This window comes from Mustela nigripes, chromosome 1 (genome assembly GCF_022355385.1).
Source record: "Mustela nigripes isolate SB6536 chromosome 1, MUSNIG.SB6536, whole genome shotgun sequence".
NCBI lineage: Eukaryota > Metazoa > Chordata > Mammalia > Carnivora > Mustelidae > Mustela > Mustela nigripes.
The window spans coordinates 26,198,885-26,214,783 of NC_081557.1; the positions used below are offsets into that span (position 1 = coordinate 26,198,885).

General features: G+C 36.4%; 2 protein-coding genes across 5 annotated transcripts in view; one reads left to right on the forward strand and one right to left on the reverse strand.

Moving 5' to 3' along the window:
* The window catches only part of CCDC34 (coiled-coil domain containing 34), a 333,393-nt gene that overhangs the window by 201,720 nt on the left and 115,774 nt on the right, over positions 1-15,899 (forward strand). The gene's annotated exons all lie outside the window — the stretch shown is intronic.
* The window catches only part of BBOX1 (gamma-butyrobetaine hydroxylase 1), a 60,310-nt gene continuing 55,676 nt past the window's right edge, over positions 11,266-15,899 (reverse strand). For all 4 annotated transcript variants that reach the window (XM_059406808.1, XM_059406788.1, XM_059406778.1 and 1 more), the window contains 2 exons: positions 13,511-13,677; positions 11,266-11,794 (listed from right to left, as the gene is read on the reverse strand). In XM_059406808.1, the coding sequence (XP_059262791.1) occupies positions 11,634-11,794; positions 13,511-13,677 (328 nt within the window). In that variant the 3' untranslated portion in view covers positions 11,266-11,633. The remainder of the gene's footprint in view (positions 11,795-13,510; positions 13,678-15,899) is intronic.

The window sequence follows — 15,899 nt, forward strand, 5'->3', positions numbered from 1 at the left end:
GCATCGTTGACAGTGATTGTTTCCATATGGCTTCCTGAGAATGTAAAGCTTAGGCAGGGCCACTGCTTACATCATACAAAAATAAGCCAAAAACACCCTTTATGCACTCAGTGGAAGTGTTTTCTCATTATATTCATTTCAGTAATTTGAGAACATTTACCACCAGCATCTTCCTGGGCACATTACAGTATGACCATTGGAAAAGCCACTTTCTCCAAAAATAAAAGGAAGGAAAACATTTCTTCTACCAGATGTAAAATTTGAATTATTTTCAAAAGAAAAAAAATATTTATGCCCAAAGGTGATACTTTGCCTCTTTAATCAGCAACTATTCATGGAGTATGTCCTGGCTCCCAAGTGTACTGCATAGTGTGAATCTAACAATGTCCAGGGCAAAAAAGAGACCCTGGTTAATTAACTACCCAAATAAACCTTTGATTTCAGTTTGTAGGGATGTTCAGTTTGCAGGGAGAGTTGGTGACCCCTAATAATATACAGTAGTGTAAGGAGACCCTCTCTAGGATGTCTCCCTTTGCTACTCCTGTACCAAAAGAAAAGAAGGGATGTCTTGAGCAAGATCATACAATACATGGCTTAAAGGTTCCAGAGGCTTTTTTGGTCAGGACTGGAATGCTTCATTGGGATCATGTGATCAGAACACTGTTTCTGAAAGTGTGGTCCATAGGCCACCTACATCCCTATCCCTGGGATATCTGTTAAATGTCAAGATTTGTAGACCAAGCCTGCTGGAACCAAAGGGAGCTATATCGGGAGTCTGCATTTTAAACAAGCTTCCAAAGTTCTTCTTCTACACTCCATAATTTGGTCACTTTTGCACTGATTTAGAGCCCATGTTTATTAAATCCTCAAATGACCTTTGTCACTTTTGTCTCTGAATCATTTCTGGGATGACTTCAGAGGGTCAGAAATTTAGAAATACCAAATAGACAACCTAATTCCACAGGAAATTGAAATACTCATAGTGTAGAAAAGTGGAAAGAGGACTGAACTGGAAATCCATACTTGTGTTTGAATTGTTCATATAACAATATATGAACAATAACACATGTTGTTATATATAGTCATGAAAAGTAATTTCTTTTTTCCATTCTGCTTGCTTGTTCATAAAATGATTAGCATTTTCCAAACTTTGGCCAATGTGCTACCACCTTCAAAATAGTACCACCTATAATATTAGAAATATTTTTCTTTTAATAGTTACTTAAGGTTCATTTTCTAAAAAGCTTTATCCTATTGCCACAAATGGAAAACAATCATCACTTACTATAATTAGAAAATCATAACTATAAAATATAGAACAATTAAAGAATTTTAAAAGTCTACCCCTGGAGCTCTAAAACAATTGTACCTAGTGTTAATGATATTGGCATACTTTGGGAAACAATAAATTAAATACTATTTAAGACTAGTTTCTGCTTTATAAATCTACATGTTTATTAGATGATCATGCAAATGATTATTTCATTACTTCTGGGATAAAAGAAGTCCAAATTTATAAAGCAACCTCTGAAAAATCAACCATAGGTGACTATCGGACAAAAATTCTATAATAAAAGCTGAGAAAAAATTATCTTTTTTCCTCAAAAGAAATGGCCCTTAATGTTACTCAAATATTTAAATGATTATATCAGGTACATAGTATTTAACCAAGAATATTACATTTGCTAATTCCATCTGTTTCTTTTTTCAAATCATTAAAACTATAACGGAGTTATAAAAAATATTACACTTTAAGCAGAAATGAAATTCCAAATCTGTTCATGGTATACTTATAGTATATCATTTTTTCTCAACTTTATTGAGATATAATTGACATATAACATTGTATAAATTTAAGATATTTGATGTTTTGATATCATGCATTTATATTTTGTAATATGATTACTACCATACTATTAACTAACACTTTTATAATGTCACATAATTACTATTTCTTTTTGTGGTGAGAATATTTTTTTTAAATTTTTTATTTTTTATAAACATATATTTTTATTCCCAGGGGTACAGGTCTGTGAATCGCCAGGTTTACACACTTCACAGCACTCTTTGTGGTGAGAATATTTAAGATAGAATCTCCCAGCAAATTTCATGTATACAGTATAGTATTATTATCTCTAACATACAGTGTTTGTCTTTCTTTTTTGACTTATTTCACTTAGCATAATGCCGTCAAGGTCCCTTCATGCTGTTGTAAATGGCAGTATTTCCTTCTTTCTCAAGGCTAAATAATATTCTGTTGTATATATACAAATAATACAGATATATATATAGCATATATGTAGATACATAGTATATGAATGCAATAGAGTATTATCTGTATTGTTTTTATACATTACTATATATTATGTATGTGTGTGTATATCTATATATCTATATCTATATCTATATCTACATAAAATCATCTTTATCTGTTCATCCACTGATGGACTTATGTTGTTTCCATATCTTGGCTATTATAAATAATGCTGCAATAGACATGGGGGTGGAGATGTATCTTTGATATCCTGCTTTTATTTTCTTTGCATATATAGCCATAAGTGGAATTATTGAACCATATGGTATTTTTATTTTTAATTTTTTGAGAAACCTCCACACTGTTTTCCATAGTGGCTGCACCAGTTTGCATTTCCATCAACAGTGCACAAGCGGTCCCTTTTTTCCATGTCCTTGCAACACTTATCTCTTGTCTTTGGGTGATAGCTATTCTAAGATGTGAGCTTATATCTCATTGTGGTTTGATTGCATTTCCCTGATAATTAATGATGAGCATCTATTCATGGACCTGTCAATCATTTTCATATGTCTTCTCTAGAAAAATGTCTATTTAGTTCCTCTGCCCATTTTTCAAATGGATTGGTGGTAGTGGTGGTTATTGAGTTGTCTGAGTTTTTTATATATTTTGGGTATGAACCCCTTATATGAATCACAGCACCTAGATACACCAAGAAGATACTAAAAGCTCTGAAACAAGAGATAGACAATAATATAATAACAGTAGGGGACTTCAGTATCCTACTTCTAGCAGTGCATAGGCCATCTAGATAGAAAATCAAATCAATCATATTCAAGTTATAGCTGTCCCACAGTCCTTGGATGTTCTGGTCTATTTTTTTTTTCTTTTCAGTTTTAGAAATTTCTACTTTCACATCCTCAAGTTCAGATATTCTTTCCTCATCTGGGTCTACTTCACTTATGAGCCCATCAAAGTTATTCTTCATTTCTGTTGAGTTTTTTTGATCTCTAACATTTCTTTTTGATTATTTCTTAGAATTTACACCTCCCTGATTATACTACCCATGTGTTATTGTGTGTTGTCTGTTTTTCTATTAAATTCTTAATGTATTAATCACAGTTTTTTTTTGTTTTTTTAGAATTACTGGTCTGGTAATTCCAACATGCCTACTATATCTGACTCTGGTTCTGAGATTTACTCAGTCTCTTCAAGCTCTGTTTTTTTTTTTTTTTTTAATCTTTTAGTAAGCCTTATAATTTTTTGTTGAAAGGTGGACATGATATATGAGGTAAAAGGATTGGTGATAAATAGTCCTTTAATAAGGTAGTGATAAGATGTGATTGGGGAAGGGAAGTACTCTGTAATCCTATGTTTAAGTTTCAGTCTTTTGGTGAGTCTGTGCTTCTGGACCATGAACTTCAATGCTTCTCAATTTGTTCCCCTCTTTAGGTGGCTCAGGATGGCTAAAGAAGTCTAGAATTGTGTATTTTATATCTTTTAGGTAGGTTAAGCTCTGATATAGTCTGATAAGTTTTTTCTCTTAGACTTGTCCATATTGAGCCTTCAGCAGTTTACCAATTATAATTCAGGTCTTCCTACCCTAGCACTGGTTCCTACTGAAATTTCTATTCTGGTATGTTGTGATTCTCTGTTTGCCTTCTGTCTGTGCAATTTTCAGGGCAGTGATTTCCCCTATAACCTCACTTATCTGGCAGAGCTAAGAAGAGTTGTTAATTTTTCAGTGTGTTCAGCATTTTTACTTGCTGTGAGGATGGAGCAAGGACTGGAAACTGGAAACTATCAGAGTATTTTAAATTGGTGAATGGACTGATTCTGGGAAAGAGTGGGAAAAATTGGGAAAGCTTTTGAGGCTAAAATTTGGTATGTGTATAGATAAAATGTGTTACCCAGTGAAGGCAGGGAAAGAAATGAGGTCCTGCCTGGCACAAAAATTGAGACATTTTTTTGGATGAGATCCTGGGGATGGAACTTGATTCATTGAGGATGTAAAATAGAGAATTCCAAGGAACAACTACCTTAGTTCCCCTCATTAATGCCACAAACATTTAGGTATTGGAGAGACACAAATGAAAATATCTCTGCCTAAAGAGTTCACAATATATTAGAGACTGTTGGTTTCCTACCTGGCTTCTGGACTTATGGCCTTCCTTTTTTTCTTCAAGGCACCATGCTTCCTTCCATATCAGAGTCCTTACTCAGTCTTGCTTTCGCTGGCATGCTCTCCCTGCCTGCTTCCCCTTCCTCTAGACCAGTCTCTCCTATCTAGCACACACACTGGTGATTGCCCACATGTGATCTAACCTTCATGTTCAGCTCAACTTTTTAGTTATTCACTCCTTCTCCACTCAACCTTGTGTACTAGAGATAGAAACCACCTCCTCAGCCCAAGGGCAGGTCCTGGCTTATTTAAGTTTGTCATGGAAATCCCATTTCCTTCTACCAGTAGTTAGTTTAGGAGAGTGTATTTGACCTAACTCTGATTGAGATGGCACGAGGAGAAGCCTGTCACAGGGGTTCTGGGAAAGTATTTTATGCTTCAAACAGGGAGACATAAGAAAAGTCTGTTTCTTTCTTTCTCTTCCTGCAGTTGTGTCTGAATGTGAGACCTGGAACTTCAGTAGCCCTTTTGCCAGCTTTACCAGAGGATGAAGCACACAATTGAAGTAAGATAGAGCCAAGATAGTTACACAGAGGTAGGAATGGAGATATACATGATTGGGAAGTTTGTGGACTTCATGTTTTGTGAGGTAAAAATTTCTGTACTGGGACACCTGTGTGGCTCAAATGGTGAAACATCTGACTCTTGATTTCAGCTCAGGTCAGGACTCAGGGTTGTAAGATTGAGCCCTGTGTTGTGTTCTGAGCTCAGTGGGTAGTCTGCCTGAGATTCTCTCTATCCCTCTGTCCCTTCCCCCACTCACTCTCTCTCTCTAAATAAATAAATAAAATAAAATCTTTTTTAAAAATTTCCTTATTCTTAGGTTTAGAGTTTCTGCTAATTGAGGCAAAGCATCATCATTGTATATCATTCTTCATCAAACAGCTCAAAAGCTGCTTCCTCAGGGAAGACTTTCCTCAGGCCCACTTTCTTTTTATTAGTCCTATCCTCTTATTCTATGCTCCTGTAGCTTCTTGGGCTTTCCATCCATAGCATTTGCCATCATTCAAAATTATTAATTTCTAATAATCATTAGAAATTAATGATCATTAATTTCTAATGATCATTTGATCAATGTCTTATATTGCCACTAGACCACTAGCTCTAAGAGAGCCCTTACGTCTGCCTTGCTCACCATGGTATTACCAGTGCACCAAACAGTGTCTGGTACACAGTACAGCATGCTCAAAAATATTGCTAGAATGAATGGATAGATATACAAACATGTATGTAAGTCTCAATGGAAGCCAGAGGAGAGGGGTACTTAAGCCATACTAGAAAAATTAGGAAGGGTCTCACAGGGGAGGTGAAACTTAAACTGAATTTTAAAGGAGGAAGGAGAACTTTCTAGGCTTAAAAGATAGTAGGGAAGAGTATTCCAGGCAGCTGTGCAGAGACAGAAAGGTATGTTCCAAGCCATTAAGTCCAACCAAATCACATTTTCATTGCAAGATATTTCAGTTCAAATGTGTCCTCAAAATGATATTTAACATAAAGGGGTACTTTTGTTTATAAAATGTTTCCTATTTCCCAGTTTAAATTCCTGAACAGTGAAATTACCCTCAGTGACACTTAGTTTCTCCATGGAATTCCTTTTTTTGTATAAATTCCCTGTACCAGTATTCACTTACTCACCTTTTAGTGGCTGGCTAGAGGGAGAAATAGAGACCAGTGAAGATACTCTGTGACATGTCATTCTCGTGACCTGTGGAGTTATTCCGATTCACCAGCCAAGCAGCTAATATTCTCCAAGTCAAATCAGAGCAATGGAACAGACAGTAAGAATCCATGCTGCCAAATATGGGTAAATTCCATTCCAAGTTACCTCAGATCTATTATGAGTTTGGGGGAAAGTCAAATCTTTAGACCATTATATCCAGGAAACCCAATCATCTTTAGTCGACACCAGCTGCCGTAGCCCATAATATGTCATGTCCTATATAACACTTTAGAAATTGTTGAAACTGCATCCAATCTTTCTATCCCTCCTTTCCAGGGCAGAAATAATTCCTGACAGAGAAGGAAACAGCCAGGCCATGGGGTGCTGGCTTGGAATGCTGTCTTCTAACAACAAAATACAATATGTAAGAGGTCTAGCTGAGTTTGAATATAAGCCACTGCAGATTCTTTATGTTCAAAGTGTAACTGATTCCACAAACTAGGCCAATATCATTAGCTTATCATCCTACCATGAGGCTTGTGACCTTGGTCACAATCACTAAATGTCTCCAGGAAAGCAAGTGATGATTTCATCCACCATCTATATACTTTCCAAATGGAGCACTCCATTCCAGGTGTCTGTCCTGAGCTCTGTGTGTGTCTATACATCCAGCTGCCAAGTGGACTAACTCGGGGGCAATTCAAATTCAGTCTGTTCAAAAGTGGATTTGTTTTCTTGCCCACAAGCTTGTTTCTGTTGTTGTGGTTTCTCTCCTTGTACTTGGAATTACTGTTAATGTATCTTTCCCAAGTAGAAACCCAGGAGACATCTTAAACATCTTTCTCCTTCTTTATATAGGTCCTCTAGATTTGGCTTCTAAATATCTCTCCTCTCCTTTGCCATCATCCAAGCATTCTCATTCAATCCTTCCTAATTTCTCATCCAACTTCTTGCAGTAAGTAGATTCAGTCTCACAAGTGGACTTATGGCCTCTAGTCTTGCTCATTTACAATTCTATCCACAACATAGCCAAATGCATCTTTAAATAATGGGTATCTGGTCAAGGCACTTTAATGCTTAAAAACTTTTAAATGGCTCCTCATTGCTTTCAAGATAAAAATATCAGCTCTTTAATGCAACATACATTCAACATTTCTTTCTTTTTTTTAAGATTTTATTTATTAATTTATTTATTTGACAGACACAGATCACAAGTAGGCAGAGAGGGAAGGCAAGAGAGAGAGGAGGAGGCAGGCTCACCGCTGAGCAGAGAGCCCAATGTGGGGCTCGATCCCAGGACCCTGGGATCATGACCTGAGCTGAAGGCAGAGGCTTTAACCCACTGAGCCACCCAGGTGCCCACATTTCAACATTTCATGACTTGGCCCCATCTCTGTCTCCATCTTCATATATCTCTTTTTATCCTAATCTATCCTCTTCCTCTACAACCTCTGTTATTATAACTAATAATAGTTAACATCCATTGAGTATTTACTTTCACCTAGAAATGATACTAAATGCTTTTACATCAGTATTTTTCAGACTTTTCTGATGAGGTATATTACCTGAAATCTTTGATAAAAATACAGTTCCTGGTCCTTATCCTAGATCCCCTGAATTATAATTCTTAGGGAATGAGACTAGGAAGTTGTATTAAAACATGCACATTTGGGCATCTGGGTGGCTCAGTGGGTTAAGCCACTGCCTTCAGCTTGAGTCATGATCTCAGGGTCCTGGGATTTAGCCCCGCATCGGGCTCTCTGCTCAGCATGGAGGCTGCTTTCCCCCACCCCCCCATGCTTGCTTCTCTGCCTACTTGTGATTTCTCTCTCTGTCAAATAAATAAATAAATAAAATCTTTAAAAAAAATGCACATTCACAGAACTAGAACAAATTCTTAAATTTGTATGGAATCACAAAAGATCCTGAAGAGCCAAAGCAATCTTGAAAAGCAAAGCAAAACTGGAGGCATCACAGTTCCAGACTTCACGTTATGTTACAAAGCTGTAGTAATCAAAACAGTATGGTACTGGTGTAAAAATAGACACATAGATCAATGGAAAAGCATAGAAAGGCCAGATAAGAACCTATAAGTCTATGGTCAATTAATCTTTGACAAAGCAAGAAAGAATATGCAATGGGAAAAAGTCTCTTCAACAAATGGAGTTGGGAAAACTGGTCAGCAACATGCAAAAAAAAAAAAAAAAGAAAGAAAGAAACTGGACCACTTTCTTACACCATACACAAAAATAAATTCATAATATGGGGCACCTGGGTGGCTCAGTGGTTTAAGCTGCTGCCTTCGGCTCAGGTCATGATCTCAGGGTCCTGGGATCGAGAGCCCTGCATCGGCTCTCTGCTCAGTGGGGAGCCTGCTTCCTCCCCCCTCTCTCTCTGCCTACTTGTGATCTCTCTCTGTCAAATAAATAAATAAAATCTTAAAAAAAAATTCATAATAGATTAAAGATCAAAATATAAGACCTGGAATCATAAAAATCGTAGAAGAGAACACAGGCAGTAGTTTTTTTGACATCAGCCATAGCAACTTCTTTCTAGATATATCTCCTGAGGCAAGAGAAACTAAAGCAAAAATAAATGATTTGGATTTCATTAAAATAGAACCTTCTACACAGAGAAGGAAACAGTCAACAAAACTAAAAGCCAGCCTATGGAATGGGAGAAGATATTTACAAATGACATACCTGATAAAGAACTAGTTCCCAGATGGCCAACAGACACATGAAAAGATGCTCAACATCACTCATTATCAGGGAAATGCAAATCAACACTACAATGAGAGATCTCTTCACACTTGTCAGAATGGCTAAAATTAATAACACAAGAGATAACAGGTGTTGACAAGGATGTGGAGAAAAAGGAGCTTTCATACACTATTGGTGGGAACATAAAGTTGTACAGCCACTGTGAAAAACAGTATGGAGTTTCCTTAAAAAGTTGAAAATAGAATTACCTATGATCCAACAATCACCCCAGTGGGTATTGACCCAAAGAATACAAAAACACTAATTTGAAGGGATACATGCTCCCCTCTGTTTATAGCAGCATTATTTACAATAGCCTAGATATGGAATCAGTCCAAGTATACAAAGAAGATGTGATGTGTGTGTGTGTGTGTGTGTGTGTGTGTGTGTGTGTATGGAATTTTATTCAGCCATAAAAAGTAAAATATGGCCATTTACAATGACATAGAAGGAGCTAGAGCATATAATGCTAAGTGAAATAAGTCAGTCAGAGAAAGACAAATACCATATGATTACATTCATATGTGGAATTTAAGAAAACAAATGAGAAAGGTAAAAAGAGAGACAAACCAAGAAACAGACTCTTAATTATAGAGAACAAACTAATGGTATGTTAACTGGAATTAAAATAAAAACTTAAAAAGCCAAAAAAAGATGTGTGTGCATGCACATAAACTTAACTTAAAAAACTTAAAAACAACACACACACACACATCAACGTCTGACTCATCATTTGAGACGTTTGGGAAAACATTGCTTTACATGAATTTTCATTTAATGCTTATAAAAATTTAATGAGATAAGAACTGTTACTAGTCTCACTTATAGATAGAAAAACTGAGGCCTCAGGGGAGATGATTATATGTCCAAGCACACAGTTAACTGTCATCATTAGAGTTTGAACCTAGGCATCCAGTCCCAGAGTTTACACCACTGCTATTCCATGGTTTTTCACTTTAACACATGCACTCTCAGTTCTCTGTGCCTCATCTGCCCTTCGACTTGGACAGTCACGTTACCTTCTTTGCCTGAAAAACTACGACTGACATCCATTCAACTGAGACTGAAGCTTCAATCAATCTTCCTAGTCTGGCTTCGTTGTGTTCCTGTGAACCAGATCATCATCTATATCCTTATCTGTTCCCCTACCAGACTATAAGCAGGCACATCTCAAGTCCTTCTATGTCCTTAGTCTAGCAGAGTGCATGACATATACCAGCTATATGATACATATCTGCTGAATGAAGGAAATTATGGTAAGTCATTTTAGCCTGGCAAGTGCCTAGGGTTTAGATGCTGTAAATGGATAGAGCTAGGTCACTCTGGAAAATTATTTTTAGGTATTGGATGCTGCCTGTTAGAATCAAGCCATGCCTCTATTGAAATCACCTGTTCCATAAGAGTGCCTTATGGGAGATGAGATTGAGAACCCAACCCATTCCTTTCAAAGTTCAAAGACATTAATCATACATGATATATTACCATAACCTTGATCAAGACCAGATGATAGGAAAGGACAATGAAGGCCCAGAAAAGGGCAGTGTTGTCAGAGAAAGTGGAGTCTGAACTGGTGATGTGGACTCAATACCAGAGTTTAGAGAATCAGAAGGGTGTGCTGGCGTGGGCTCATAGCACCTGTGATCTAGCCTCCCAGTGCCATGGACACCCAGTGGGGTGCGAAGTAGAAGTAACACATGAACAGAAGTAGAGTTTTTCAGTTGGTCTTATGGCAACAGGTAGAGCTCTGCAGTGGTCATAGTCATTAACACTTTAAAAATAAGAGGACTTGTTAGGTCCCCACAAGTATTGACTAAAAATCTATGTATTACCAGGATTTCAGCAAATGGTAATTTGCTCCCAGCAGGGGTAGCAAGGGGAGTGGGCTCAACAGGAGCAGGACTTCCATGACTGACAGTGACATCTGTGTTCCACCATTGGAGATAAGGAGTGGCCATAGAGTAAGGCAAGATTAGCAGGTGAAGCTGTCCCGAGGTTAGTAGTTATTGTGTCTGTGTATGGAGGGTTACATGCACCTTGCTTGTGTGTTCTTAGTTGAAGGAAAGGTTTTTAGTTTTTAGTTGAAGGCAAGGAATGAGAACTGATTCACAGACAGGTATAAGCTATTCTGGCAATCCTTAGAGTGTTTACTTAAAGCAAGAGAAATTTAGGGAGACTAGGTTTTTTTCTTAATTTGACATGTTTGGGTTTGGTGTCATAATTTAACTGTTAAAGTAAATGTTGAGATCACATGTTGTTGAGTTCTGAAAATTTGGATAATAAATATCTATAATAAAAGTGAATAAAACAGGTCTTTGAAAATACAAAGCCTTTTTCCAATCATGCCAAGGACAGTCACATGCAGTCATGAAAACTGAGACTCTACAGACAACAGAGCAGAAACATGTTTTATGTGAGACAAGTTTTATTTGAAACACAAGCTTTATTTGAAACAAAATCTTTTTTAAAAAAGGGTTTATTTGAAAAAGTTTTATTTGATACAACTATTTGTAGGCATTCTGGAGACTCATATATAGGCAAAAGAAATTAGATCCTACATACAATAGAGCAGAAGAAATGCTTTGTATATAGAAAGAACACTGCTAAAACATCTAAAAAGTTGGCATTATATATGATTACAAAGAAAAGAAAACCCGTCCAAGAAAGGTGACATGTTCAATGTGAAAGAAATTAATATGGAAATGACATGGATCATGGTCTGTGAAGACAACCTTGTCATGTCTTATAGTTGGAATCTTACTGAAATTATAGACGGGAGATTCAGTTTCTATTCTGGATACTCTGCCTTAAGATACGAAGCCTTGACATGACCACATCCCAGTCGGCGTAAGCTCCTTCTAGATGGCGGGATATCTCAGTTCCCGCTTCGTAGCTACGTCGGCCATGAAGTAAACGCCAGTTATCAAAAGTAATCACATCACCTAGACAAAAGATTTTTTTCAACGTGAACAATCATGAGTTTAAATTATTTATGAAGCTAGAGAATGTAAAATGTAAGATAGCATTGCTACTTTGTTCACATCAAGCAACAGTGTGCAAAGACCTGTACTCCAGGGTCTATGTTTATCAGTATATGTTTATCAAAAAAATTTAAAAAAATATAAAAAAAAGAAAAAAGAAACTGTGTTTCTTAGTCTCATTTTTTGGTTTGTTTCAAGTTTTTATCTAAATTCTAGTTCATTAACATATAGTGTAATATTTGTTGCAGGAGTGGAATCTAGTGATTCATCACTTACATAGGGCTCACCACAACAATTGTCCTCCCTTAATAACCATCACCCATTTAGCCCAACACCCGCCCACCTCCTTCCATCAGCCCCCAGTTTGTTCTCTATAGTTAAGAGTCTGTTTTATGGTTTGCTTCCTCCCCTTTCTTTCTCCCCTCTATATTCATCTCTTGTGTTTCTTAAATTCCACAGATGAGTGAAATCATATGGTATTTGTCTTTCTCTGACTGAAAACTGTACATTTATTTTTTCACAGAAATCAGACCATTGGACGCAAACTGCTTTAGACCTTTTGACTTTTAAAGTATAGGCATCTGTATACATTTTTATAATTTCTACTTAAAATATTATCTTTGTGTAAAACTTTGAATTGTTCTTCCTGGTCGTTATTTTGCTCTTACTTAGATATATTTATTTCCAATTAATCAGCTTCAGATAATTATAAGGATAGTGACTTGGTTTGTCTTGTATGTTCCTAATATTTTGTGTACATTATTTCTAAGCCTCATAAAAGTCCTGAAAAGAGTGTTAGCTCATCTTTTTGTGTGAGAAAAGAGAGGCTCCAGGAAGCTGAGGGATTTACCCGAAGCTACACTACCATTACATAGTGGAGTTTAGATTCCAACTTCTATTTTTTGTTATTTTTCTTTCCTGGTATTTCAATTTTAAATGTTACTGCTCTTAAAGTCAGCCTGTGGTGACTGCATGTCAGTGGATTTATAAAGATTTCTAGTATCACTTTATCATGCCAAAGATCAATTCAAAAAGTAATCAGACATTAAGAATATCTTTCACTTGGCCACATCAGTAATAGAGAGAAATTCTGCTTTTTACTATAGATAGGGAAAGCCTCAAGTTTGAGGTCACTTCACTGAGTAGAGATGGTCCAGAACAAATGCAATGCTTTCTGTTCCTGTATTTCAAGTAGCTGGACTATTTCAAATACTGCTTTATTTCAGGTAGTACTGTCTCTTCCAGATCAGATAAGCTAAATGAGTAAACATGACCCATGTACTTCATGAGTGAGAATCATGGGGATAATTTTACTTGTTTACTGGGATAGAAGAATTAAGTAGAATCTGCAGTTCATATTGTCTGGTTATCAGGGCAGAAAGTATAAGTTATCAGCCTTGACCTCAGACATGAGATTTCATTTGGCTTGTAGCTTGTCTTTCACATATTTCTTCTTTAGGTTGGAGGTTATTGAATTTTGGTGTGCTTAAAGGTTACCTAGGAGTTTGCTAAGAATGAATATTTTTATGTCTGGAGAGGCAACAGAGCAGAGGCGGGGGCTGCTCACAAAATTCTGTGTTTCACATGCCGTATTTGAGAAAAACTGCTCGAGATCTTGCTCTACACGGTTAAACTTGAAGAACATCCAGTTGTTTAAGAAAATGTGTTTCCACTGACCTGGATTCATCTTGAAAGTAAACTTGGAGTCTTTACAGTTCATGAGGTCAACAAACTCCTTCAGAGCAGCATAGAAAGGCTGAACTCTTTCGACGGGTGCATCAAATACCGTGTCTCTGGTTGCATTATTGAAGTTGATGCGAACCACTTGGCCTTTATCATCTAATCTGTTTTTTTAAAGAGAAAAAAAGTTAAAAAGCCGTAAGGTACTTATTTACATTTCTGAGGGTCAATTTGTCTTGGAAGATGTGTCAAATACAGTATTAAAGAATCCAAAAACATGTACAAAAGGTAGTAAGGTTATCTATGGGATGATATATTCATTTGTTCTTTATTCATTTAGCAGTTTTTAAAAGGTTTCCAATTCAGTATAGTTAACATACAGTGTTATATTAAGCTTCACGTGTATAATATAGGGATATAGCAATTCTATCCATCATCCAATGCTCATCAAGAAAAGTGTGCTTTTACTGGGTATAGTGCATAAACAATGAATTCTGATACACTGAGAAGAAATTTAAAAAAATTAAAAAATTAAAATAAAAATAAAAGAAAAGTGAGCTTTTAATCCCCTTTACTCTTTCCCCAATTTCTCCACCCCCTTCCCCTCTGGCAACCATCAGTTTGTTCTCTGTAGCTAAAAGTTTGTTTCTTCGTTTGTCTCTCTTTCTCTCTCTTTTTCTTTGTCTTGATTCTTAAATTCTACATTGTGGAGTAATTCTATTTTTAACTTTTTGAGGAATCTCTGTACTGTTTTCCACAGTGACTGTACCAGTTTGCTTTCTCACCAGCAGTGCACAAAGATGCCTTTTCTCCACATCCTCATCAACAATTGTTGTTTCTTGTGTGTTTAATTTTAGCCATTCTGACAGATGTGAGGTGACAGCTCATTGTGGTGTTGCTCATTGTGGTGATAGCTCAATTGTGGTATTGCTCAATGAGGTGATAGTTCATTGTGGTGGCATTTCTCTGATGATTAATGATGTTGAGTATCTTTTCATGTTTTCCATCCATTTAGCAGGTATTTTTTGAAGACTTACTACATAAGTGCTAGAGTGATTCAAATTAATTAAAAAAAAAAAGTTGTTGAAAGATTCAAGTTAAATTTTTTTTTTTTTTGTATTTCAGGAAATGAATTCATTCTTCACTCTTTAAAATAGTAGCTTTTATGTATCGAAGTACTTTTAATGTTACAAGTTCATGGGTCAACCCTTTATTAGGGTTTTAAGTATAATTTTTTTTGAAGCATGATTGGGAAGAAAAATCCATTTTCTAAAGTTTGAAATTCACTGTTCTAATTCAATCCCTAGTTTACAGGTAGGGAAACCAAGACACGGACAAAAGAAGAATCTAGCCTGAGATATGTTCTTCATATCTCTCTATCTATACTCTGTATCTCAGTAGATAGGCTTTTAGAAGACCAATACTCTATCTCATTTAATGTTGTATTCTCAGCACTTAACATAGAGCCTGCACATAATAAGCAGTAAATATTCATTGCATATGTGACTCTCTAAACTTTTTTTAGTTCCTTGGAAGAATACCAAGGTCTTTCTAGTATTTTTGAGGTAGTATATTGTGATCTCTCTATCCTTCCTTAGAATATGCATCATGATCATGACAATGTAAGGTAATATTATTTTTGATGTAAAAACACACCATTATGTTTTAATTTAATCTATGCTTATTATCATTAGCACAGCATGAGCACTCTTTACACACAAAGCAAAAGGAAGATATATTTTTAAGCTTATTGGGAAGGTAAACTAGTGCCAGTCCTAAAACATCTACTAACTCCAAAAGAAAGGATAAATAAAAACTGAAAGTGGGCGAAGATGGTGGCAAAGTGTCTAGAGTTGTTCCTGGGCCAGCCCAGGAGGTGGTACTATGACCCTACAGCTGTAGGGGACCAGACCTGATGGGTCAAACCAAAGAGACAGTCACATGTACCCAAGGGCTTGGTGACACTGATTTTGGGTCTGGATCACACTTAGCTGACCAAAGACACAGAGTAAACCATTATCAACAAGTCAGGATATAGGAGAAAAATGTGATTGCCTGTGGTATATAAACTGTGGCTCTCTGGGTCCCTGTGCTTTGTCACTCAGATTAATACTCAATCCTCAGAGCCTAAGGCAATTGTAATGGTGAACTCTAAGAACTGGTCATTAGCTCTAACTCTTTGCTTTTTGATAGTGATGGAAAACTAACTACCTATTGAACCCACACTGGGGAAAGAAAGTGAAAGAAAGGAACAGGTTTTGAATAGGGTTCTTGGATTCTTAAAATCAGAATTTATATATATATTGATTAAAAAGCAAATATGTCTGAGTAGGCAAGGAGTGCTCTCCCTCCTTCCCCTCCACATAGATAAAGAATGCTCTGTGAC